General features: G+C 50.9%; 1 protein-coding gene across 1 annotated transcript in view; it reads left to right on the forward strand.

Moving 5' to 3' along the window:
* The window catches only part of TENM2 (teneurin transmembrane protein 2), a 755069-nt gene that overhangs the window by 458039 nt on the left and 270286 nt on the right, over positions 1–26744 (forward strand). The window contains exon 3 of the mRNA XM_060197006.1: positions 15214–15423. Within this exon, the coding sequence (XP_060052989.1) occupies positions 15214–15423 (210 nt within the window). The remainder of the gene's footprint in view (positions 1–15213; positions 15424–26744) is intronic.

Raw genomic sequence — 26744 nt, forward strand, 5'->3', positions numbered from 1 at the left:
AGTGGAGGGTTACTGAGACAGTTAAGTGGCCTCTCCCTCTCATGGACCCCTCAGTTCACCTTTCACTCCAGGTAGACTGCAAGCGTGTGTTTTGTGGTCAGTTCCTACACCCAAGATTCAGAGATGTGCCATCTTTGTAGTAAAATAAATTCAAGCAAAAGTCAAATAAGATAAAACATACACACACACACACACACACACACACACACACCCTCTTTGTAGTAAAATAAACTCAAGCAAAAGTCAAATAAGATAAAACACACACACACACACACACACACACACACACACACACATATATATATATATATATATATATATATATATATATATAGAGAGAGAGAGAGAGAGAGAGAGAGAGAGAGAAAGGAGAGAGAAATAAGAGGCTGTTCAGCAACAGCCATGGATCCCCTCTCTGTGGAAACAGCACCTGGGAACCATGTGCTGTGCTGAGCCTCCAGCTCCACCTCTTCAGTGACTTGGCCCTGAATTCAGTTCCCCACTTCACTTGTATTCTTTATATATCAACCACAGGGCACAGACAGTAAAGCACAGGCACACATCACCTTCCTTCCATTTCTTTTTTATTTTAAAAGCCCCGCAGACACAGACCTCCTATAAATAATAATAGAAAGGTTCTCTATTAATCTTTCAGCAACCCCCCCCCCCCCCGTTTCCTCTCAGGCGCACACAGGTACGCGCTCGCTAATATATACACACACCCCTCCCTGCAAATTAACTGTGCCCGGGGCTTGCAGGAAAACCAGGTCAAGCTAAAGGAGAAATCAGAGAACAGCAGCCAAATTACTTTACCGCCCTGTGCCCGCCCGCCCGCGCCGTGCGTATGTACACTTGCAGGAAGGTGCCAGGAGGCGGCTTGTTCCTGGGGCCATCCTGGGCCTTGGGCTGTGGACCCGGCTGGCAAGCCCAGAGGGACCAGCGGCCAGGCTGCAGAGGAGAGTGCCCTGCCTTGGCTGAGATCTCACTGGGTTTCGTCTGGTGGCAAAGGTGAGCGTCCACTGTCAGGCCTGCTCTGGCGGTCTTTTATCAGCCTCTTTCTTCCTGCCAGAGAGGTTTTGGTGAAATGGTGGATGAGATGGCGATTTTTCCCCTACCCCCGAGGAGGGTTCTTCAGGCAGTAATTAGCGTCGTTCCCTAACATTTGGGAGGATTCTCGGTCCGCCTGTGCCTTTCTTCTCATGCTCTTTGCCGCAGGAAGCACACAGCATCAAGGTGTGAACACGGCAGACCCACATGCCTCCATCAGCAGCAGTCAGCAACGCATGTCCTTGCCACCTTGAAAACATCCCGCAGGCCCAGGTCCTTGTCACCCTCATGGCAGTCCACACCCCAGATGTGACCCAGATGTGCCCCCATTCTTTAGTGTCCGTGCCCTGTGGTTGATATGTAAATCATACCGATGAAATGCTAAATGGAATTCAGGGCAGAAGTCACTGAAGAGGTGGAGCTGATGAGAAATTTCCTTCTAAGGGCTCTCCGTGCCGTCTGTCTGTCCCCAGCACGGGAACCTGTGTCGGAATGTGGTTCCCTTAGAAGTCAGCGGGCCTCTTCCACTCCCTTCAGGCTCCTGTTTTGATGGTGCCTTAGCTGGGAGTCTCCCTGAGGACCTCAGCTAGGGAGCAACCACTCTTGAACTCCTGCCTGTCCTCCAAGCTCCTAGCTTCTCATTTCCCCAGAACTAGCATATACGTGTGTGTGTGTGTGTGTGTGTGTGTGTGTGTGTGTGTGTGTGTATGTGTGTGTGTGTGTGTGTGTGTGTGTGTGTGTGTGTGCAGGTGTGCGTGGGTTTGTGTTTGAGTCTCTGTGCCTCCTTTCCCACTTTCTGTTTTGTTCTAGCTGTCGCAGAGTAATGGCCTCCTCTCTATATGGCTAGACGTACTCTTCCTATGCCTTCCTTTGCAGTTAAATAGCAGAAACCCTCTAGTTTCTTCTGCTCCAAAGAGAACACTCAGCTCTCCACCATTAGGAGAAACTAGTGCCAAGAAAGGATGATAGAACTGAACTCTAGAAAGCACTGGTCACCACTCACCTCAGAGCTGCCGTGTCCACTCATAGCTGCCTGCCGGGGAGCTTCTTCCACAAGAAGGGGAATCTGTCCATATCTGCGTCTAGTACTTGTTTTCTGCTACAGGAAGCAGTAAGAGCTTCAATTGCTAGAGCACATCTTGTCTCTCCCTTTGGGAGAATTGTATGTTTCCACTTTACTGGGAACAGGCACAGTTATGATCATTGTTTTGTACTGGTTTGTTGGATTTCTGTCTGCCCATGAGAACCTGACTTCCAAAAAGACAAAGATTTGGCTTTCCCCATGGAAGAGCGCTTGGTGTGCATTAGACACTACTGTGCTGCATGAGTGGGAAGGAGGAAGAAAGTGAAGGAGGGAGGAACTCAAGGAGAACATGAAGGAAAAGAAAGAAGGAAAAAGGAAGGGAGGGGAGGAGAGGAGAGGAAAAAAAGGAAGGAAAGAAGGCGAGGTCTAGAATTTTTATGATTGATTGATTGATTGATTTTTAATCGCTACAAGGGTTATTGCTGGAGTTTGGGTTTCTTTCCTTTCTATTTTATTGGATAGGATGAGAGAAATTGAGAGGGGAGGGAGAGGTAGAGAGAGAAACCCTGCAGCTCACGAAGCATTCCCCCACCCTGCAGATGGGGGTTGGGGGCTCAAGCCTGGGTCCTTGGGCATGGTGATGTGTTTTTAGTCCACTGCACCACTGCCTGGCCCCCTGGAGTTATTTTTTACCATTGCTGCTCTAGGGACTCTGATGGAAAGTCCCTGTGAGTCCTCTTATCTTCTTCCCTGGATAGAAGCTATCTCAGTTTCAATTCATATATGCCAACCTTTCCCTTGGACCATGTAAGCCGTTTCCTGGCATGGAGAAAGGACTAGGTGGGATGGGGAGCCCACTCCTCTGGTTTCTGCCTGCACTCTGCTCAGTCCCCCCACCACACACACCCACTTTGCCAGGAGTCAGGCAAGTGCGTCCTGACCTCCCAGGTGAGCAGTAGTGAAGATTGGCACCTTGCTTTGAGATCCGTAGATGAAAGCATTTGTAAAAGCGGCAAGTGTGATTATGTTGGAAATGGCCACAGGCTCTCGGTGAGCTCTGGAAACTGATCGAGCAGCAATGTCAACTCAGGAGAGTGAGGTGGCCAGATAGTACACTGGTTACAGTTCATCTGAGCTGGAGGTTCAGCATAGAGACTTGCTTCTCTTTTTCTTTACTTTTCTTTTCCCTTCTTTTCTCTTCTTTCTTTCTTTTTTTTTTTTTTGCCATGTTTCTTTAAATACAGCAAAGTCCTCTGAGGAGGCATGTGTCTGTGAGGGTCTCAGTTTTGGCTGAGAGTTAATATTTTTCAGGCTAAAAACACAGAACAGAGGAAAACAGTATGTCTCTGATTTCTGGAGGTGCAGAGGAGGGAGTCTTGGGATAAGATGTTTACTTACTGCACAGATATCTTTCTCCTCATCTGTCTCCTTGACCCAAAAGTACAGAGAGCGCCCAAACCTTGGGGGGAGGGGGTGTTGGGTTCAAAGGGCCTGTGACGCTGCCTCCCACTGAATACCATGCACTCTGTCTGTGTGGCTACTCAGGGCTCCTCAGCTCCACAGACACAGTCTCGGTAATGGGAAGCTTATCCCTGGGCCAAGTGCCTGGTGCCTCCCTACAGCTGTTGTTAGAAGGCCCGGTGCTTGGTATCTGGTCTGTCTGCAAATATCCTTAAGTGTGTTCTGTGAGCGAGTTCCTTGTTAGGTTCCTGGGGAGACAGAAAGATTAAAAACAAGGCCAGTGGTGAAGGTGCAGCAGCTCCTCAGAGCCAGGACTGGAACAGTCACTCTGCAAACACGTGTTGAGTGAGCGAGAGCCCAGATACCTGCAGGGTCGGTGAGACGCCTGCCTGTGGAGCCACGGTACCTGGTCGCACACAGAGACCAAGGCAGCAGCAGGGAGGAGTCTCCCTCCTGGAACACCATCTTCCCGAGTCAGAACCCCCCACCTCTCCTCGCCTGGCTCCCAGATCAAATCCCCTCACTTCACCCCACCCCACCCCCACCCCCACTCAAGAGCTGTAAGGTCTTCCCCTATTCCATGATTTTTGAGTGAATGCGCGTCTGAGTTTCCTCACCTGGGCAACTGGCCTTTTTTTCAATTTTTTTAAATTTATTTTAAAAAGGAGACATTAACAAAACCATAGGATAAGAGGGGTGCAACTTCACGCAATTCCCACCACCAGATCTCTGTATCTGATCCCCTCCCCTGGAAGCTTTCCTATTCTTTATCCCTCTGGGAGTATGGACCCAGGGTCATTGTGGGATGCAGAAGGTGGAAGGTCTGGCTTCTGTAATTGCCTCCCCCCGCTGAACATGGGTGTTGACAGATGGATCCATACTCCCAGCCTGTCTCTCTCTTTCCCTAGTGGGGCAGGGATCTGGGGAATCAGGGCTCCAGAACACATTGCTGGGGTCGTCTGTCCAGGGAAGTCTGGTCGGCATCATGTTGGCATCTGGAACCTGGTGGCTGAAAAGAGAGTTAACATACAAAGCCAAACAAATTGTTGAACAATCATGGACCTAAAGGCTGGAATAGTGCAGATGAAGTGTTGGGGGGGGGGGTCCTCCATTTTGTAGATAGCTAGTAGGCATATTTTAGTTATATTTCAAAGGGTCTGTAGCTATACTAGTTTTTTTTTTTCCTCTGAGCCTGAAATATGATATTCAGGTGGATTCAAGCTATAGACTGGAGAGGTGATGTCATGGCTGGAAAAGGGACAGAAAGCTGGAGCAGGGAGGCACCTTGCTTTCTTAATGAGGTTCTTAAGGTGAGGAGTCTTACCTTGAGAAAGGGAGCAGCCAAGTTTTGAGGTGATGAGATTCATACCAACTTCCCCTTCCCCCCCCTCCTCCCTTGCCCCTGATGTGAAAACCACTTAATCAAGGGACCCGTCTTTGCTGGGATATGTGTTCTCATTTCAAAAAAGAAAGACAGTTTGAAAAACCAGAGAACCACTTTGGGCATGAGGGTTTTTCTTTGGCAAGAGGGATGAGTGCCCGCTTTACATGTCCTGCACTGAGATGGGAGAATTGGAGTCCACTAATAGGCTTTGGTGTGAAATCAGACTTTCCTCACCCTCACTTGAACCTTCAGCCCTCCATTTCTCCTTCAGCTTGAAGAGCATTACGAGGGCTGTAATTTAGTGAACACAGAGCCCTCAACTCGGTCACCAATTCTCTGTGTCATCTGGGAGAAAGTCACTTTCTCCTTGTGAATCCCAATTTTGCCATCAGCAGGGTGAAATGGTTGGTGCAGATATCATCTGAGATTCTATCCAGAGTGGACCTGAGTCATAGCTTTCTCTGACTTAATCAAATCAGCCCTTAAATCGTGATAATCATAGAATAGCTAGATATCTCCTCTAAATGGAGGGTTAGGAGGAGATACTTGGCGGGCCGACCCCACCCACCTCCACCTCCTGCCACCTTAGCTAACACAGCAGAGCTGCGTTCATAGTGAGACAGATGTCCACTATCAGACGTGATCGCCTTTCTCTTCCCCTGTAATGGGAAATGAGCCCGAGAACTTGTGGATGTGGTAACTCGCAGTGACTCTCCACCCATACCCTCTGCCATCATGGCTTCACTGGTTGTGTCTGCTCAGGCCCCACACTCATGCACCCCAAGACATAAAAAAAAAAAAAACCTCATTCACCTGGCTTACCCCGTGTGTCAGCTCTGACTGCTGGTGGCTTCTTTCTAGGCAATGATGGCTATCTGAAAACAGTGTTAAAACAAATCATCTCTCTTTTGCACCAGCAACAGCCACTGGAGTGGCTAAGCCTACTTCAGAGTCTTTGCTTTCAGCTCAAATTTTCTCCCTTCCTCTCTTTGCAGAGCTGGGGGAGTGGGGGTATTTGTGCAGTTTCTCCATTCTAGGTCAGCTTTTTCAGAAGGGGTAATAGAGAAAGAGAGAGAGAGAGAGAGAGAGAGAGAGGCACTGAGGTGAGGTACCACCACAGCAGGACATCATGAGACTTTGGCTCTCCGCTGTGGCGTGTGGCCTCAGCCTGGGCTGTGTGCACGGGAGGGTATGCACTCTGCATGCTGAGCTCTTCCTGAGCCCCTTGACTCCCTCCCCTAACTCCACACTCCCCCACGAAGGTTGGGCAGCAGCTTCTGGGCTCAGCAGGACAGTACCAACCCTCACAGGACCATGGACAGTGGACACTGGCGCCGGCAGGAGAGGGGCCTCTTTGGCTTGGAACTCCCAGTTGGGTGCCAGAGGGCGGTGGAGAGCATTAAACCCTACAGAGGAGATGTCTTTCTACAGAAACACACCCTCTGCCCACAGCTCAAGGCCTGGGCTCCCTCGGCCCAGGACAAAGACTGATCGCGTCTGGGGTCCAAGACTGTCCTCCACTGTCCTCAGGGACCTGGCTGCTGTTTACCCTCCCTCCCCAGGCTGACCTCTGGGGTGCTGCCACCTCACCCCTGCAAAGCCCACAGTCATCCCCTTAGGCCTGGGAGAGCTGCTGGCTGGGCTCTCTGTAGCCCAACCTGTAATTTCATCAGAGCCAGCTTGCAGAAGCCTATGTTTATAATGGTAATGAGGGGGGCACACGTTTCATGTGAGTGGAGGATGCATCTCTGAGCCTGCTAGCACAGGGCCCGGGCGACAGCAGTCAGAGGCAGAACGGGCCTTTCTCCCTTCTCCAAGTGTTTGAACCAGGGCTTAACTCTTGCCAAACAATTTCTCTGTTGGATGAAAAAGAGACGGGCAGAGGGGTGGCGGGGGGGGGGGTGCTGAATAGGCTGGAGCTCAGGAAACTTTAGGTTTATCTTCTGCCTTGCATAATCTATTTCCCTGCGCACTGAGAAAACATGCCTCTTATGTTATCTAATTGTTTCCTGACACATTTAGCAACATTTCACACTCTTTCAAGTGACATTAACATTGCTGACAGTGGAGGTGCTTTCATTAGAGGGCTTTGAATCGCAGCCAGGAAGCAGGGCAGGTCTTCAAACAGGCTTGTAAAAGGGGGAAAGGCATTCTTTACCAACACAGACCTGGCCGGTGGGTCCTGGGGTGCGATTCATTCTGCTTATGCCCGTGAATTTCAGAATGCGTGTGCTCGCGTCTGCACACATGCACGGGGACTCACAGAGCAGCTTCTCCTGTGCCGCCCTGCCCTCCTTCTCCCCTGCTGGCTCCGCTTCTCCGGCCTGGTGAAAGTTATCTCGTCTCTCCGTGGGAGTGTCTCTGCACGGCCAAGCAAGGTCTCATCACAGACTTCTGGGTCAGTGTCTTGACCTAACTCACTCTCTCCTTGGCCACGTTCTTTCATGTCTATAAGCTTCTGTTTCCTCAGCCAACAGGGCTAATTAAAGGCACCTTTCAGAGCACGCTGTTGGAAAGATCACATAAGTTGCCTCCTGTAGAATTTTGTTTTATCGTCTTTATTTATTTATTGGGTAGAGACAGTCAGAAATGGAGAGGGGAAAGGGGAAACAGAGAAGGAGAGAGAGAGAGAGAGAGAGAGGAGACATCTGCAGCCCTGCTTCACCACTCGCAAAGCTTCCCCCCCCCCTGCAGGTGGGGACTGGGGACTTGAACCTGGGTTACTTGAACACTGTAACCTGTGCACTCAACCAGGCTGCCACTACTATAGAATTTGCTGGATGCAAACGGGACTGTCACAGATGTTGGTGAAGGGCTGGGAGACAGCTCACATGGTGAGCATCTACGTGGGGACTTGCATTTGGGCCCTTGGCACCACATGGCAGCACCTGCACCAGGGAGGCTTCAGGAGGGGTGGAGCAGTGCTCCAGTGCCTCTCTCTCTCTCTCTCTCTCTCTCTCTCTCTAGAGAGATCCAGTGGGATATTTCATGGACTAGGTAGCAGCCCCCAAAGGACTGTTTATCGGTGGGCAGAGTGACAAAATCCTGTGAGCTGCATGTCCCCCAGAGCCACTCAAGCTGGTAGCCTGTGACCATCCCCCTTGTGGTGTCCAACATGGCTGTTTATTTTGGTGAGGGAGCCTCCCTGTAGAGTGTGGCTAGTGAGACTCCAAGGCATGGGGCCTGTGTGCCCAGAGAAGGTGGGGAGCAGGGGTGGGGGCAGAGGGAGATTAATGGGTGCCAGCTGTGTGCCTGCTGGCCTGGTCGGGCCTGTGCTGTCCCCAGAACACATGACGAACACCGAGTGGAGCACTGTTTGCTCTCTCTAGAGACAAAGCCTCTGAGAACCTTCCAGTACCGAGAATACAAACAGTCACAGTCCCCATTCACCGAGCACTTTAGCATTTGCAGCAGACTTGCCTATGTGACACTTAGTCCTCAGGGAATCCTGGGAGAAGAGCAGGACATCGTTGGCCCTGTGTCCTTCTGATAGACACGAGCGTAGACAATTGTCGCTTTCAGCCCTCACAGTAATCTCTGAAGGGAGTTTGCACACATTTTGCTTATCAGACTGATGAGTGCAGAAAATCCCTGGAACTTGCCAAAAGCCAGCCAGCAAGGCAGAGGCAGAGCCAAGATCAGAGCTCTGGCCTGGCCCGGAAGCCAGCCACAGACCCCATCTGTGACGGCTGTCCTGTCTTCACAAAGGTGAAGTGATTCTTGTGTCGCTTCTCTCGCAGTGCAGCGTGAGCTCTAGAGCCAGAAGGCCTGGGCTCAGATCCTCTCCTCTGAAGGTTTGCTTTCTCATCTTTGAAATGGGCCCGCTCTCACCTTCTCCAAAGCATCGCCGTGCGATGAAATACAGTGCCAAAGGCAAAGGGCTTGGAAGTAATGCTTGGGACATCCTATCAGGCTAATAGATCTTAACAGTGGGTGGCAGTGCGACTTCCACGGAGCCAAGCCAAGAACTGAGCATAAACACAGGCAAGATGGATGCCATGTGTCCGGAAGGGTGTTTTCCGTGGAGTTGGGAATTAACTTTTGCCATGGGCAAGCAGTTGCCATAAACCTTCCTCTAGAAATTCCCCCCCCCCAACTCCCGCTCAAAATTTCTTGAGAATATTACTAGGTTTACAGAGATGATTCTTGGTGGGACCGAGTAGTAGCACACGCAGTTAAGAGCACACATCATCATCCACAAGGACCCAGGTTCAAACCCCCACTCCCTACTTAGAGAGAGAATGTTTCATGAGAGGTGAAGCAGGTCTGCAGGTGTCTGTGTTTCTCTCTCCCTCTCTGTCTCCCCTCCCCACTCAATTTCCCTCTGTCCTGTCAAAAAGAAAACAAAAATAGAGGGGCTGGGAAGTGGTGCATCAGATTAAGTGCACAGAGTACAAAGCACGGGGACCCACAAAAGGACACGGGTTTGAGCCTCTGACTCCCCGCCTGAGGAAGGATGCTTCCTAAGCAGTGAAGCTGATCTGCAGGCATCTCTCTCTCTCTCTCTCTCTCTCTCTCTCTCTCTCTCTCTCTCTCACCCTCCTCTCTCAGTTTATCTTTGTCCTTTTCAATAAAATGGAAAAAATGGCCACCAGGAATCGTGGATTCGTAGTGCCAGCACCAAGCCCCGGCACTAAGCCCCAACAATAACCATGGTGGGAAAAAATAAAATAAAAATTAGGGGTCTGAGTGGTGGTGCACCTGGTTGAGCAACATGTTACAAAAGGAGCGAAAGGAAGCCAGGTTTGAGTCCCTGGCCCCCACCTGCAGGGGGAGAGCTTTGTGAGTAGTGAAGCAGAGCTGCAGGTGTCTCTCTGTCTCCTCCTCCCCTCTCGATTTCTGGCTGTTTCTATCCAATAAATAAAGAGAATAAAAAAAACTTGAAAATTAAGAGAGATGATTCCGGAAGGAGCTGCAGACCCACATGGTTTAGCACTTTGAGCTGCTGGGGAGCGTTGACCCCAATCTCCCTTGTGGTTCACTAGGGCAAGGAGCTGCCATGATCCGAGCGCTGTCCTATCCCAGACAGGGATGCCGTCTTACTCTCAGTGATAGACCCCCAATGTCGTCACCCTTTGCCACCAGGGACAATCTGTTAGGACTGACATATTTTTTCTTGACTAGTGTAGTCTCAGTTTCCTGTGCTCCCTCTCCCAGGTTGTCACAGACCCATCCCTGCATCCTCTCCGGAGCACCACTGAAAGGAGTTACTTCAGACGTTAGTCACATGACGACAATCAAAAGAGGTTCAGGGAGATAGCACAGTGGCTCATACACAAGACGCTCATGCCTGAGGCTCCAGAGGTTGGAGGTTCGATTCCTAACACCATCGGGAGCCATAGACGGTAGTATTCTTGTCTATCTAGCTATAAATCTATCATTGAAGTAAAATATTTTTTAAAAGGCGCCTCCTAGCATTTAGAAAATAAAAGAAAAGGAATATCCATTGAAAATCACAATTGTTTTTAGTAAAGACACCCCGAATGTGAGACGAGTAGTCCCAACACCCAGAAACATCTGAGACCCCTGTGAGCATGTGAGGACTGAGTGGTCCCTGTCAGTCACTCTAGTGCTGGCTGTGTGCTGGCTCTTGGCAGGGAGCTGGGACACTGAGAGGAGGGACTCCTCTATCTGCCCAGCCACTCCCAGGTCGCACATGAGTCAGGCACCCTGGGCAGCCAGGAAGCTGACATGTTGCAGACACAGCTGCAGGAACATTCCCCATGCACGGATTGACGAGGAGAAGATGCCTGAGCTGTTTGTAGAGTCCTCGGAAGACTGAAACCACTGGGAAAGAGGGGACGCCTTTCTTGAGCAGAGAGGGCTGTGGGGAAGGAAAGATGCTCTGATGTGGCCCAAGGCTAGGGAGCGAGGGCTTCTACAAGTCATCACCCTTAAGTCAGAGCTTGAGGTGTGTCACAGAGGCACAGGGAGAGTGGAGAGAAGAGACATGAAGTGAGGAGGTCGGCACAGCCCCTGTGCCAGCTCTTGTAGACGGGGGGAAGCACAGGGGTGAGGGACTCCAGTCCAGAGCCTGGGCTGCACCATCCCGTGTGGCGGCCGCAGTCATCAGAGGCTTCTGGTCTTCAGTGGAGACAGCTTTGGCTCCTGCATGCCACTGGCCACATTGAAAGTGCCAAGATGCCATGGGTACTGGACCTCCCAGACAAGGGACATGCTTGTCACCACATGCAGTTCTGCTGGATGGCACTGCCCAGTGCTGGCTCAGGCTAGTCTCTACTGCCACAGCTTCCAGAGCAGGTGTCTGTGCCCTGCACAGAGGGGCATTTCTTGGCCAGAGAGGTGTTTGAGGGCCTGTTCCATTTTTGCAAATGGGGGCGTCACGACCGGTGAAGCGAGTGTGTGTCCTACCCAAAAGGCGGGGCGTGGGGTCTACACGGGCTGGCTGCGTATTCCCTCCTGACTGTGAAGAGGACAGAGAACGCATTCCTGCAGACACACCCTCCCCCCTCCATGTCCCGCCCAGTCCCCTGTTGACACCTGGCTTGCCAAGGGCAGGGCTGCCAGCTCCATGTGCTGTGTAAACACTGAGCCCTGACACCCACCCCGTGGAGCTCCATGCTGTGAAGACAGTTCACGCTCAAGCTTGCAGCAGAGCCCAGAGTCGGGGGCCCACCCAGCAGCCACCCCCACAGCCTGTGCAGACCCCAATGCTAGCCCCCTGGGAAGAGTATCTGCAGAACGTGTTTGTGGAGAGACGCAGCTGGGGCTTCTGTGGGTTCAGTGCCGCAGAGGGAAGGACACAAGGCCTTCTGCTGTGAAAACGACTCAGCAAGCGTTGAGGAGACACGGGAGGAGCCCTCCGTGGTTGGGACTCTCGGTGTCTCTGGAATCAGAGAGATGCCACAGGGCCTGCTCCAGAGCCAGGCAGCTTGCAGGAAGGAGTCTACCTGCCACCTTGGCACTTTAGGCTAATGTGCTACCAGTCGCCTGAGTGGGGGTGGGTTAGTGACAGGAAGAGCCAGTGGAAATAAACACTTCAGTTCTCACACTGCAGAGTCCTTACCAACTGGGGGGGGAGGGTCAGTGGTGCAGCCTCAGAGAAGCCTGGTCAGTGGCCACCACTCAGCCTGACCCAGGCTGCCCCGTGGCCCGTGGTCTGGGAGACAAGATGCCTGTGTCTGTCCAGAGGCTGGTAGTGCCTGTGCCCTCCCCACACCCTCCCCTTCCCTTCCTCTGCCCCTCTCATCTCTCCCCAACCCTCCCACCTCCTCTCTCCCCCTTCTTCTCCTCTGCCCATCCCTTCCCCTCTCTACCCTCTCCTCTTCTCTCTCTCTTCCTTCCCCTTCTTCTCCCCTTCCTCTCCCCCTCCCTGTTTCTCTCTTTCCCCAGCTATCACAGAGCCCCCTGAGCAGCAGAACCAGCCCCTGCTAACAGCAGCTGGTCGCCCCCCCAGTGAGATAGCTCAGCCAGAAGGGGCCCTGCTCTGCCTTGTGCTAGACCCAGGTGTCCACCTCCCAGGACAGCACCGGGCAGTACTGTGATACCAGAGGGGGGGTCTCTCTCCCACCCCCCACCTTGTCCAAAGTGAGAACTGACCTGGTCTACCATCAGTGTTCAGGGGAGGCGGCCTTCCACAGGGACTGTGAACCAGAACTCGCACATTCAACAGAAAGGCGTGTGACATGTGTTTGTGTTTCAATTTTAGGATATACTTTGCCGTGAAGGGGTCAACTTGAATTCCACTCTTATGATCAAAGCTGCTGCCTTGGCATTTGTGGCAATTATGTTAGTTTATAAAATAAAAGAAATATTTATTTTAAAGTTTGTATTATCTTTATTATTTATTGGATAGAGACAGCCAGAAATAGAGAGAAGGGGGAGATAGGGAGAGAGACAGAGAGACATCCAAAGCCCTGCTTCACCGCTCGCAAAGCTTTCCCCCTGCAGGCGGGGAGCCAGGCACCACCACCCAGTCCTAATATTTATGGGATAGAGACAGCTGGAGATAGAGAGGGGAGCAGGAGAGATACCTATAACACTGCTTCACTGCTCATGACGCTTTCCCCTGCAGGTGGGGACTGGGGACTTGAACCCGCGTTCTTGCTCATGGTAACATGCACTCCAGGTGTGCCTCCGCCCAGCCCCGGTTTTTGTGTTTTAACCTGAGACTTACTTAAGAAATCAAGTGCCTTCTCCCACCCCAGCTCTGGGAAGCCAAGGGAGAATGAGCCCGTCCTCAGAGCCGGAAAACTGCAGTATCTCATGAGGGGCGGGGAGCAAGTATGCAGCCTTCTGCCTTCCTCCCTCCCCAGGATTCACAGAGTTACTTTTAAAGGTTGATTTTACTACTTAACTGCTATGGGAGGGAGAAGCCAGGGCACCTCTCTGGCAACGCAGGGCTGGTGATGAAGCAGGAGCCTCCTGGGGTTGCAAGTCCTGTGCTCTCCCAACTGAACTATCCCCTGGCCTATACACAATGCCCTCAGAGGCTGGAAACCTCCCTCCATACCATCAGTGGCTTCTCCAGGACCCCAAGTGTCGGATGCCGTGTGATTTGATGGGAAGCAGGCCAGTTTACAGAACAGGCTGTGCCCAGGATCCTGGAAGCAGAAGTCCCAGGATCTATTTCTAGCCTCCAACTCAATAGCTGTGTGGAACTGGTCAAGTCACTTTCTCACTTGGACCGGGTGACTTGTTTTCAGGCAGGATGCAACTGGTTCTGAGTACAAAAATCAACTCAAGTTGGCCAAGAAAAAAAAAATGAAATTAGGGCCTGTGAAAGTGCCAGCTTCAAGCCCCGAGTCCCCACTGGCAGGAGAGACGCTTCATGAGCGGTGAAGCAGGGCTGCAGGTGTCTGTCTTTCTCTCTCCTTCTTTCTCCCCCTCCCCTCTCCATTTCTCTCTGTCCTACCAAATAAAGAAATGAGTAAAATATTTTTAAAAACGGGCTTAATGTGGGTTTGCAGTACTGTAAAATGGTAGTAGTCTGATGTCCATATATGTGAATATCTTTCAGCACACCCTCCACAAAGATTCCAGTGTCCTCACTCCCAAGAGGCCCCTCTGCCTGTCTTACCTCCCTTCCCCATCCCCCCCCACACACACAAACACACACTGCTCTCCCTCTCCACTCTCTCTGGAAAACACTTTGGTCTTTAGAACCTGAGCTTGGTTGTAATGTCTTTGTAAATCCATCAGATTCAGATATATGTAACTGCTAAGTGCTCTGAGGGGCAGTTCGGAAGGACAGCTGTCCAGTAGTCGTCTTGCACCTCCTGACTTATTCTCCTCAGCACTGTCACCCCCAGTTCCATCTGTTTGGTGCAGAATGATGTGACGCCACCTTCACGCATCCCAGGGTTCCTTCCCCACTAACCCCACCATCGATGGCACTGGGTCATTGTGAAAGGTGCCCCTGTGAACACAGGGGTTCAGGCAGCTTCCCCGTGAGTGCACGGGACTCAGGCTTGACAGGGGTGGGTTCATGGACACCAGGTCCTGCAGTAACACTGGCTTCACAGACACCAGGTCCTGCAGTAACACTGGCTTCACGGACACCAGGTCCTGCAGTAACACTGGCTTCATGGACCAGGTCCTGCAGTAACACTGGCTTCACGGACACCAGGTCCTGCAGTAACACTGGCTTCACGGACACCAGGTCCTGCAGTAACACTGGCTTCATGGACCAGGTCCTGCAGTAACACTGGCTTCACGGACACCAGGTCCTGCAGTAACACTGGCTTCACGGACACCAGGTCCTGCAGTAACACTGGCTTCACGGACACCAGGTCCTGCAGTAACACTGGCTTCACGGACACCAGGTCCTGCAGTAACACTGGCTTCACGGACACCAGGTCCTGCAGTAACACTGGCTTCATGGACACCAGGTTCAGCAGTAACACTGGCTTCATGGAAACCAGGTCCTGCAGTAACTCTGGCTTCGGCACCGGCCTGGCCTCCTGTCTTCTCATCAGCATTCCAGTGGAACAGCTTTGAAACCGTGCCATCTGGGGAGGCCCCGCTGTGCCCGGGCATGCAAGAGGAGAGGACAGAGACCAGGCAGGAGGGTGCAGGTGGCAGGGACAGGGACGGGTGCAGGGGCACCTGTTCAGAGAGAGCCCCTGTCTGCCGCACGGCCCAGTGCTTCTCCTGCAGGTGTTCTGAAATGGGGAAGACCACCTTCCCCCTGAGCTGAGGAATGGTAGGCCACTTCGGGAAAGAGCTCCTATCCCGAGCACCCTGCCGGAAGCCTGCATGTCTGTGCGCATCCGCGTCTCCAGGTGTCCTCTCCTGCCTCTCATGCTGACCTCTGCCCCCTCTTGCTCTCTCCCAGGTCGTCCCATTCCACCTACATCCTCGTCTAGCCTCCTCCCATCTGCTCAGCTGCCCAGCTCCCATAATCCTCCACCCGTTAGCTGCCAGATGCCATTGCTAGACAGCAACACCTCCCATCAGATCATGGACACCAACCCCGACGAGGAGTTCTCACCCAACTCCTACCTGCTCAGAGCATGCTCAGGGCCCCAGCAAGCCGCCAGCAGTGGTAAGCAAACCGCCAAGTGGGTGTTTGGACGAAAGAACAAATGCTCTCTGCCTGTCTGTGTGGGGGTGGCGTTCTGAGGGGCCTGCGGCCACAGCTGACCCCAAGACCGGGCTGCTTTCCCAGGGAGGGCCGGATGTGCCAGGGCGCACTGGGATCTGCGTTGCCGTGAGTGTGGCCACAGCTCCTGGAGACCCTGGGCACCCTCACACGCCCGGTGCGTGAGTCTCTCGGGTCCCTGGTTTTGATTTCTGCCCATGTGGTGGTGTAGGTGACTGTCCCCTTGAGAAGAATCTGAAACACCTTGCCAGGCGGGAAGGGTGTGGGGTCCCTTCTCCATCTCCCATCACCCCTCACACCACTTTGCTTGAGTTTGGCAAGCTGACCGAGTGACCCCACTATAAACGCCACCCACAAATGGGATCCCATTCCTTCCGGTTTCCACAAGCACCGGGCAAGGGGCCAGGTCACAGGACTCCATCCCACACTGCAGGAACCCTTGACCATGGCCTTGGGTCCCACTGGCCTCTAAGTCTTAGCTGTAGTCACCCTCAGCACAGCAATGACCAGGCCTTATTGGTTTCTGCTCTGGTCATGTTGGCGTGAGAATGGAAAGGCAGACAGAATCTGGGGACACCTGTGCAGACACACTGCCCCCTAGATGGTTCAGTGTCTTCTGAGTGGGCCAGGCGTCACGAGCATCAGCTCAGTTCACAGTGCCAGAAGGATGTTCCAAGCCAAGAGGACACCCTGAGGAGACTGGGCTCCACTCTGGAGAGGACACCACCCTGGTGTCACTCTCTGTAACTCCTGAGGGAAACCATACCTGTGGCAAGGTGGGGACACAATGGCCTGTGCCCTTCTTCAAAGCCAGGCCTCCTGTACTGAGGAAAACTCATATCCCCCCAACCCCCCAAAAATTACCTAATCAAATCTCTTATCAAATGAGCAATCCATTATTGATATTATGAAAGCCTTTAATCTACCATAAATCTTTATTAGAACTCATCAGAGCCTCTAGTTTGAGGGAAATGTGATTATTGCACTCTTAAAATGACATTACATCATTGGGGTGATTGGTTTATCATTCGGAGAAGAGACATCAATCATAACTAGAATAACCACACAGTAAATGAATTCAACCTTTCTACTATGGAACAATGACACTGTAATTGCTCAAAATCAGGCTTAAAATGAAATCGGAAAATGCTCTTTCTTCAAATATGATGTTAACTTAATGGAATATATTATGAAAAAACTCATGTTGGAGGAAATTCTATATAATTAAAACTATGTGGGAGTAGATTCGCTTTCTGCTTTCATCGGAACCTGATCGGAGCCTTTTCTGCTGCAGGGACGACACTGCCTTTAAGTGAACTACCCTTGCCCCCATTGGCCTGCTTTGTGCTTCATGCCGTGTGTCCCTGAGGAGTGTTGTATTCTAAAGGACAAGAGGCCTTTGAAATGAGATGATAGCTTTTTAAACACAGACAATTATTGGGGGGGTGGAAATGAGCTTCTAAAAATTATGTCCTTGTGTGTGTGTGTGTGTGTGTGTGTAGATCTAAGCAGAGATGATTCCCATCTGAGAGGTCAGCTCAAACCTCACAGAAAGTCTTCCTAGCAATCAGAGTGACTTATTTTCTCTGGGACATGGTGTCAGATGTGGAGCTGTCGGTGGTTTTGTGTTGCCTTGGCATATAATTGGGACCTCCTTTGGGTGGACACAACAGATGTGTGTATTCAGAGTCAACTAGACCCATCTTTCTGCATTCACACTGCTCTGTCTGGCTCGCTTAAGACAGATAGTGGTTTCGACTTCAGTAACGAGAGAAATTACCCCAGAATATGCGGGGGTCCATCTGTCCCCCAAACAAGATCTGTGCTGAGGGTATCGCTTACTGGGGCAAGTGGGGGGGGGGGGTTGTGGTGTGGTGAGGAGCCAGTAGTGAAAGAAGGGCCTTGTTTTCAGTGCAAACTTATCTGAGAAACTGTTTGAATTTTGCCAGTAGGTAGGTGTGTAAAATCCCGAATTCTGGCTCAACTGGAGAGAGCAGTACAAATCAGAATATATGTCTGTGCGTGTGTGTGTGTGTGTGTGTGTGTGTGTGTGTGTGTGTGTTGTGAGATGGACCTGGGGTTCCTGACAAATTAGGGATTCTATCAACACATGAATGTCATACCCAGGGATTTAGATCTGACCTAAAGGGTGGAAAATGGAGCTTGGCACAGAAAAGGCAGAATGCAGCGGGACAGCCAGCTGCTGGGAACTGTGTGTGACAGAAGGAGCTGGCTTTCCAGCAGTTGTGGGGCACAGACACAGGGGCCCTGAGGTTGGCTGTGCTGTGTGTGGCTGGTTAACCATCCAGCATGTTTCTGAGCCACTGCCTTGGCAGTGACCTTGTTTCCGGAAGCCCTGGGTCTGGCTAAGCCTTTGTGTCTTTCTTAGGAGGGAGAACCAAACCTCTTTCAGCACACTCAGCCCAAACAGGACAGTCCAGAGTGAACTTCCTGCCCTTGTGCCCCTTGGCATCAGGGAAGTCTGTGACCAGGAGCCTTGCTGCCCACATTTCCTGCCCAAAGAGCCCAGGTAGCAAAGAGGCAAACTGGCCATTAACCAGGCAGCTAGGAAGTTCCTGACAATCTGAAAGTCTACTCCAGGCAACACTAGGGCTTTCCCCTGGCGTCATGCCTGCCGCGGTCTCTGTGGCTGCACTGCTTTCTTTAGCAGAGGCTGGAAAACCTCAGCGCCTTGACAGCCGTATCGTGCCACCCAAGCTGCTTCTGCACTGCAGCTGAGAGACACTCAGAATGGCCTTGCCAGTCCCCCAGGCGTCTTCTTCCAGAGAGCTGAGCTCCTGCCAGGACTCAGCCTCCCCTGTCCTTAGGCCGGGCGGGTTGGCTCACATGGCTTCCTTGTAGACAGCAGCTGTTGAAGCTCTGTGAAGCCACTCACGTGGCTCACGTGGCCCTAGGGGAAGCGTTGTGGAGGCTCCTGCAGCTGGGAGAGCAGGGCACCCTCCAGAGTAGTGGAGCAGAGCCAGCAGCTACAACTTAGCAGACACTGACGGCAGATACGCTGTCCTGGCTGGGTAGGGGGGAACCCTTCTGTAGCTGAGTCTCTGAAGGTACCTGGTGCTGGCTTTCCTGAGGTGAGCTTTAGAGATCCTGGAAGCACAAAGACCCAGGTTCAAGTCTCCAGCCTGCAGAGAGAAGCTTCATAAGTGGTGAAATAGTCCCACGGGTCTCTCTCCCTGCCTCTCTCTCTCTTCTCTATCACCATCCCCTCTCAATTTCTCTCTGTTCTATCAAATTAAATAAAGGTTAAAAAAAATGTCCTGAATCTAGATCTCAGGTTTTTTTTTCAATATATGACACCAATAAGTGTCCAACTCCCCGAATTGTTCAGGAAATGAAGTAACAGATACTGATGCATCTAAGTAGAGCCAGGTTCAGAGCAGCCCGATCTGATGTTGTCCACTCACCCTCCTGATCTGCACTGAGTCCTGACGAAATATGCATCACCCAGAGTCAATCATTTTCAAGAGAAAAGCTCTTAAATGAACAGGTACATTCACACCACTGTCCAGCCATCACCATCCAGAATGTTGTCACCTTTACCAACACACTCTCCATCCCCCTCTGCCAGGCTAGCTAGCTTCACGGGCAGGAGACAGATGACCAGGGACTCATGGCTGAGCTGGGAAGCAGTATCTCTTTATTTATGTGAAATGCAGCACAATCTAAGCCATCTCTAATCACAATCCTGTCCTTATATATACTTGCCAAGCAGGGTGGAAACTGGATGTGACATAGAGAGGGTGGAGCGAAAAAATACTGGTGGAAATCAGGGTGTACTAGGAGAGGGGGCGGAGCAAAAAGCCATCCTGAACCAGTGGGGATTAAACCAATGCCCTGCAGGCAGGGTGGTGCTTAGTTAACAGTGGTTATGTAAATAGAAGACAGTGTTCAGCAGGGGGGATTAAACCAGTGAAACAGAAGGGGTTTTAGAAGCACACCAATAATTCCCCCTTTCTTTTTTAACTAATGGCCGTAGTATCAGGAGTGTGGGGTGAAGAGAAACCTATATAGTACAGGCATTTTCAAAAGAACTGGCAGAAGACATGGAGGAACAAGTAAGAGAGCAGCAAGAACCAGTGTGATGCCAAGGGGAGGCCTGAGGGGGCACGTTTCCTGTCTCAAAGGGCAGTGCCTAGCAGGCAAAAGGGCATATCCTGCCTCTGTGGGCATCTCTTGACTCGGGGGCATTTCATGCCTCAAAGGGCATTTTCTGCCTCTGTGGGCATGATCTAGTAAGGAGGGGGGTTCCTGCCTCTGGGGGAAGGGCCTGCAAGCGAGGGGGCGTGTCCTATAGAGTCCCAAGGCTCTGGCTGCAAAGTCCATGGACTACTGTGGTCAGTCTTTGAGAAACCCAGCAGCGTAAAGGGAAACTGCTGTAAAGTTATGTAAAGTGTCTAAAAGGTGTACCGATAAGTCCAATAGAAGTGTCAGTCCAAAGCAAATGACCACAGAAGAAATGCTAGGGGATGAAATGCTGCCCATCTGTCTTGATGGGGAATGTCAGCCACCGGAATTCTGCTTTTCTGTAGAGAATGAGCTTTGGAGTCTATGAATCTGTTTCTTCAGGTCGTGCCAGGTCACATCATTGGTTTCCGTGGGTGCGTTGTAGTCATGCCATCTTGTGGGTGATGTCAGAGAACAGGGGTCCAAATGGATTTCCAGGGATTCCATTTAAGTAGATGCTTTTTCATGTGAAGACTTGAAAGCTGTAATTCACTTACTTGTCAAACAAAATTTGTAGCAGATTAGAAGTTTACTATAATTGATAACTCCATTATAATTGGAAGTCCTTTCTAATATGATTTTAAGGTTATTTAAACAGTTTAAACTCAATAAAAGAACCATGGTTAGAAGCCTTAGGCATGAGAATCATTAACAAAATCATTGCACTATCTGCCCCGCCCATAACTCATACAGTTTTCAGGATTAAACTTTTCAGATTTATGCCAAGACGTAAAAAAAATCAGAAGAGAAAAAAACAGTTTTTGTATTGTTTCTGGATGTCTCTAGAAATCATGGCTGCATCCAGCATTTTTTTAAGTCAATGTCAAACAAAAATTCAGTCATTCAAATCACTCTCTTATGAAACGCAACTGAAAGCAGACAGCAAACTTAAGATATTCAGAGAACAATGAGGGGGAAATCGAGATAAAAGCTGTAGGCAGCTTTTGCTTCTTTCACCTTGAACCAGATTATACAGATCTCACCATGTAGCATCATGAGTCCCCGGAGGGCGTCCTAGTCCAAAAAGCTCCTCGAAATTCCATTTAGGGTGCTTCTGACTGTTCCTGCAGGATTGCAGGCACGTATTTTTAAAAGTGTCTTCTCATAGAAGAAAGAATCCAATCAGGAGGGTAGAACTAACCACGTTTCTCCATTCTTGGGGACTGCCAGGGTACTGGATAATGCTCTTCAAGTTAGAGTAGTCCTTCTCCACAGGAAACATGCAAGAGGAAGTTCAAAATGTCCAAGGAGAAATTTTTGCACATCTCCCAAGCTCTATGATCACAATCATAAGAAACCAAAGTGTGGCCTGGAGCAAAATGTAGTCCTTCTCCTCAGGAAACATGGGAGAGGGAATCCAGAAAGTCCAAGGAGAAATCTCTGTGCATCTTTCAAGCTCTACGATCACAGTCATAAGGAACCAAAGTTCCCGGTCAGGGAACCAAAGTGTGGCTCAGAGCAAAATGTTCCAGAGACAGAGAAACTGTCTCATGATGAAACAGTAGAGGCTTTGGGAAACCTCTTCATAAGTAGAAAGGCAGGCCATGGCAGCTTTACTTATCTGGTCTTCTTTGGTCTGCTGCTTGTATGTGGATCTGAGATTCCTGTCCCTGTTTCAGGGCACCATTATGCCGCACTACCTTCGTGGGCGGGAGACAGACGACCAGGGTCTCATGGCTGAGTGGTATGCAGTTCAGTCTTTATTCATGTGGAACGCAGCGCAATCTAAGCTATACAAACTATATATAATCAGAATCCTGTCCTTATATATATATACTTGCCAAGTAGGGTGGAAACAGGATGTGACATAGAGAGGGTGGAGTGAAAAAAGACTGGTGGAAATCAGGGTGTGACTAGGAGAGGGAGGCGGAGCAAAAAGCCATCATGAACCAGTGGGGATGAAACCAATGCCCTGCAGGCAGGGTGGTGCTTAGTTAACAGTGGTTATGTAAATAGAATACAGTGTTCAGCAGGGGGAATTAAACCAATGCCCTGCAGGCAGAGCAGTGCTTAGTTAACAGTGGTTATGTAAATAGAATACAGTGTTCAGCAGGGGGATGAAACCAATGCCCTGCAGACCCCATTCTAGCTCCTCTGTGTGGTTTGCCGGCTCTGTACACCTTGTAGAAAGAGAGTCTCACAGCACTCGTCCCCTGGCCACTCACTCGTGCAGACCTTGTGTTTACCCTTGTTGAAGGACAGGCCAGAGTCTCGCTCCTGCCGAACACTGAGGAGGTAGCTCCCTTTTCTCCTCACTGTGCACGTTCTGATACTGACAATGGCGCGAGCCCTCTCTGCCTCTTGACCACTGTACACATGATTTCGAGCCTCCTTCCCAACACTTGGGGGCCCTTTCTGTGCCTTCAGAGAAACCTGTTCAAATCCTTTGCCCACACTTTGATCAGGCTGTTTGGTCTGGGCGCTGCTGTGGCCATCTGTGTACTCTGTGTAACATTGGAGGCTCGCAACTGGCAGACAGGCTCTCCCTCTGTGATGCATCTTTGCTCAGAGTTTTTTTATGCCCTGATGGGCAAAGACTTTCTTTGGCTCCTCCTTTTCCTCCCCTTTGCTGTCCTGTGCCTCTGGTGTCACAGACACATTGTCCTAGTGTCCTCAGTACACCTTCTTCACGGCTAAGAAGGGGAAGAGGAGGCTCAGTACTTCTAGGGGTCCCTGCACCATGACTGGACTGGGCCTCGCCCTCTGCACAGACAGCCTCATTATCCTCAGCATGACATGGGGGAAGGGGCTTCAGTGAGATCACTTGACACTAAGGCCATGTGACCATCTTGCCGACAGACCAAAGAGAGCACCCCCTGTCCCAGACACAGACAAGCTTCCTCTCCACAGAATTAAGTGACAGCTTTTGCTTCACCTGCCACAGAGCCCTTCCCTTCTGTTTTTTTGGGGTAAACCTGTAGCCTCACTCTGCTGCCCTACAGCCCAGAGGGGGGCCTGCCTCTGTGGCCCACGACTGCCCTTTCTCACTCACTCCCTGTGCTAAGACACCAGGGCTCCATAGGATCTCTCCATCCCTGCAGTCAAGGGCTGAGGAACCCAACTGTGAGCGACCAGAGTGTGTGCTTCTCCACATTTGGGGCAGGAAGTCACCACTCAGCACCACCGTGCAGTGAGCTGGTGTGACTTTGACTCCTGCGTCACAGACACCTAGGACGTCTTGGTCACTTGCCCATGGATGCCCAGCAATAGACAGTCCAACCAACGCCCCCCCCCCCAGTGGTAAGAGGGTAGACACTTAAGACTCAAAAGGCAACACCCAAAAAGTTAAGTTCAAGGGCTACAAGTCAGCATCACTGACCACATGACTCCACCTGGCATCGCATTAGCTTGGCCATAATAAGTACATGTGGAGTTACAGCCTCTGCTGTATCAGGAGGAAGGCACTGGCGGGGGCGGCTGTGTGCGGACTTCAGAGGAAGCCCTCAAGTCTGCATGTTCTGCACCGAGAAACTCCCAGACAATGCCTGGAGTTGAAAACGCAAGGAGTCGCAGCTAAGCATGTTATTTATAGACCTGGCAATAAACAGCAAGTTAAACTGCTGAGAAAAAACTAAGTGGGCTTGCCTCTGGGAAGGGAGAAGGGGGGGCGGTGGAAAAGCATTGCTATTTTTGAACCAGACATTCTAGGAGGCGATTGGATTCGTGTGTGTGTGTGTGTGTGTGTGTGTGTGTGTGTGTGTGTGTGTGTGTGTGTGTGTGTGTTTGATGCAGAAGCACTCAAGCACTGCAGAAAGTGTGGTCCTGGGTGTGCAAATCACTCGGAACACTGCTAAGACCTCAGAATGTAGCTGCATACTATTCCCGGGCACATGGTCAAGGCCTTGGGATGTGCAGCTCCTGCAGGTGCTGAGAACAGAGTGGGCCCAGGGGGCTTCTGGCTGAGTCTGTGGATTTGCCTAGGGCTGCTCCCGCTGGTAAGGTGGCCCTGGGGACTTGCCAGGGCTTCAGCTCTTTCTCCCAACCCAGCCCCCAGCCCAAGGATTAGGATGGCGTGAGACAGAGAGGACGATGCTGTGACTGCACTGCATCCTCCTTGCTGATCCACTCTCCACCCCAAAGATCCTCCACCAGCTCCGCCCAGTTCCTGCCACAGTCAAAGTCTGCCTTATTCAATTTAACACCTCGTTGCATTCCGATTTGTAATATTCTAGTGGCATTTCATGCCTGCTGGCACTTGTGTCAACATTAAATTGTCACCACATAAAGACAAGGGTCATTTCGCTGGTCTTCTTGTTCCATTTAGCACTTGGTGCGGGTTGCACTGACTTGGGAAGGATCATGGCCGTCCAGGCCCACACAGAGCTGGAGACGTTCCTGACACGGCCTTCTGGGCTGGGTCTGCTGATGGCCAGTCGTTGCAAGGTGTTTAGGTCATTGGTGGCTGCGGCTGTGAATACACTCGCTATTAGAACCCAAGAGAAAGGTGCATCCAACCCACTTGTTGTCACTGGCCTAAGAACTCTGTCTTCATTCTTTGGAACCCCTTCTGAGCAGTGGCTCTGGGAGTTGCTGACACATTTGAGACAGGAGTTTGCAGGAGTGCCCATATCTTGGCGACTGGGCAAGCAAGCCGGAGTCTGAACACTTGTTGCAAGCTCCATACACAGGGCAACTTACGATGACACAAACACCTTGTCCTAGTGTACAAGAAGTCTCAAACCGGGCCATAGCCATGGCCAGCCCACACCCCCTGCCCAGAATGTAGGAAAGGCTTCTTTTTGGACTCTCCTTGTTGGCTGGTTGAGCAAAAGTTCTCCTCCTCCTATCCTGGCTCTTATCTCTGTGAGTCTCTGCATTCCCAGAGCTTGTTGTTCTTATTTATTTATTTATTTATTTATTTGTGTTTATTCCCTTTCGTTGCCTTGTTGTTTTATTGTGATAGTTATGATTGATGTCTTTGTTGTCGGATAGGACAGAGAGAAACGGAGAGAGGAGGGGAAGACAGTGAGGGGGAGAGAAAGACAGACACCTGCAGACCTGCTTCACCGCCTGTGAAGCGACTCCCCTGCAGGTGGGGAGCCGGGGGCTCAAACCGGGATCCTTAGGCCGGTCCTTGCACTTTGCATCACGTGCGCTTAACCCACTGCACTACCGCCCAACTCCCAAGCTTGTTGTTCTTACCACGGTGACCACATTGAGGGCTCACCCTAGTCCTGTGTCATCTCTTTGTGACTACCTGTGCAAAGACCTTGTATTCATATCATGTCCCCACCAGTGGTACCAGGTCTGAGGACTTGAAAAGAGTCTCTCAACAACTCAACCCACCTGGCCCAAGCTCCCATGCAAGGCATCCCTGGTCTAGAAGATCTTTGCCGACATTAAGTGTGGAGGAGTGGCAACAGAGACGACCTTTACAGGGGCATTTCTTCAAAGTGCTGGCTACCCTCTCTGCCTCTCTCCCTCTGTCTCCCTTCTCTCTCTCTCTTTGCCTGTCTCTGTCTCTCTCTGCCTCTCTGTCTCTCTGCCTGTCTGTGTCTCTCTGCCTCTCTGTCTCTCTGCCTGTCTCTGTCTCTCTCTGCCTGTCTCTGTCTCTCTCTGCCTGTCTCTGTCTCTCTCTGCCTCTCTGTCTCTCTCTGCCTCTCTCTGCCTGTCTCTGTCTCTCTCTGCCTCTCTGTCTCTCTGCCTGTCTCTGTCTCTCTCTGCCTGTCTCTGTCTCTCTCTGCCTCTCTGTCTCTCTCTGCCTCTCTCTGCCTGTCTCTGTCTCTCTCTGCCTCTCTGTCTCTCTCTGTCTCTCTCTGCCTCTCTGTCTCTCTGCCTGTCTCTGTCTCTATTCCTGTCTCTGTCTCTCTCTGCCTCTGTGTATCTCGCTGCCTATCTCTCTGTCTCTCTCTGCCTGTCTCTGCCTCTCTCTGTGTCTCCCTCTGCCTATCTCTCTGTGTCTCTCTGCCTGTCTATATGTCTCTGCCTCTCTCCGTCTCTCTGTCTTTCTGCCTGTCTCTGTCTCTCTCTGCCTGTCTCTGTCTTTCTCTGTCTCTCTGCCTGTCTCTGTCTTTCTCTGTCTCTCTGCCTGTCTCTGTCTTTCTCTGTCTCCCTGCCTGTCTCTGTGTCTCTCTGCCTGTCTCTGTCTCCCTGCTTGCCTCTGTCTCTCTCTGCCTGTCTCTGTCTCTCTCTGCCTGTCTCTGTCTCTCTCTGCCTCTCTCTGCCTGTCTTTGTCTCTTTGCCTCTTTGTCTTTACCTGCCTGTCTCTGTATCTCTGCCTGTCTCTGTGTCTCTCTGCCTGTCTCTGTGTCTCTCTGCCTGTCTCTGTCTCCCTGCCTGTCTCTGTCTCTCTCTGCCTGTCTCTGTCTCTCTCTGCCTGTCTTTGTCTCTTTGTCTCTTTGTCTCTTTGTCTTTGCCTGCCTGTGTCTGTCTCTCTGCCTGTCTCTGTCTCTCTGTCTCTCTCTGCCTGTCTCTGTCTCTCTCTGTATGCGTGTACTCCCTTCAGCACAAACTACAGCGCTTTATTTTGACTTGGAGACCACCTCTACTGCACTCACAGGATAATCTAATATTGGCAAGTTTATCCTTGTTTATTTAACTGATTTAACATTGATTTACATTATTATAATTTTTAATTTCTTTATTGGGGAATTAATGTTTTACATTCGACAGTAAATACAATAGTTTGTACATGTATAGCATTTCTCAGTTTTCCATTTAACAATACAAACCCCACTAGGTCCTCTGTCATCCTTTTTGGACCTGTATTCTCCCCACCCACCCCAGAGTCTTTTACATTGGTGCAATATGCCAATTCCAGTTCATGTTCTACTTGTGTTTTTTCTTCTGATCTTCTTTTTCAACTATAAAAAAATGGTGACTTCATTGTTTTCAGCTCATCTTGGACGGACCTTGAAAAATTCATGTTAAGTGAAGTAACTCAGAAACAGAAGAATGAATATGGGATGTTCTCACTCACCTCAGAGCACATCCCGGTTACCAGTCCTTGATGGGAAAGCTAGAAGCCACCCAGCAAAGCCAACACATACTCCCAGACCCTGTTGGCTCCGACTTCCCTA

The sequence above is a fragment of the Erinaceus europaeus genome, chromosome 9 (genome assembly GCF_950295315.1).
Source record: "Erinaceus europaeus chromosome 9, mEriEur2.1, whole genome shotgun sequence".
NCBI classification, from domain to species: Eukaryota; Metazoa; Chordata; class Mammalia; order Eulipotyphla; family Erinaceidae; genus Erinaceus; species Erinaceus europaeus.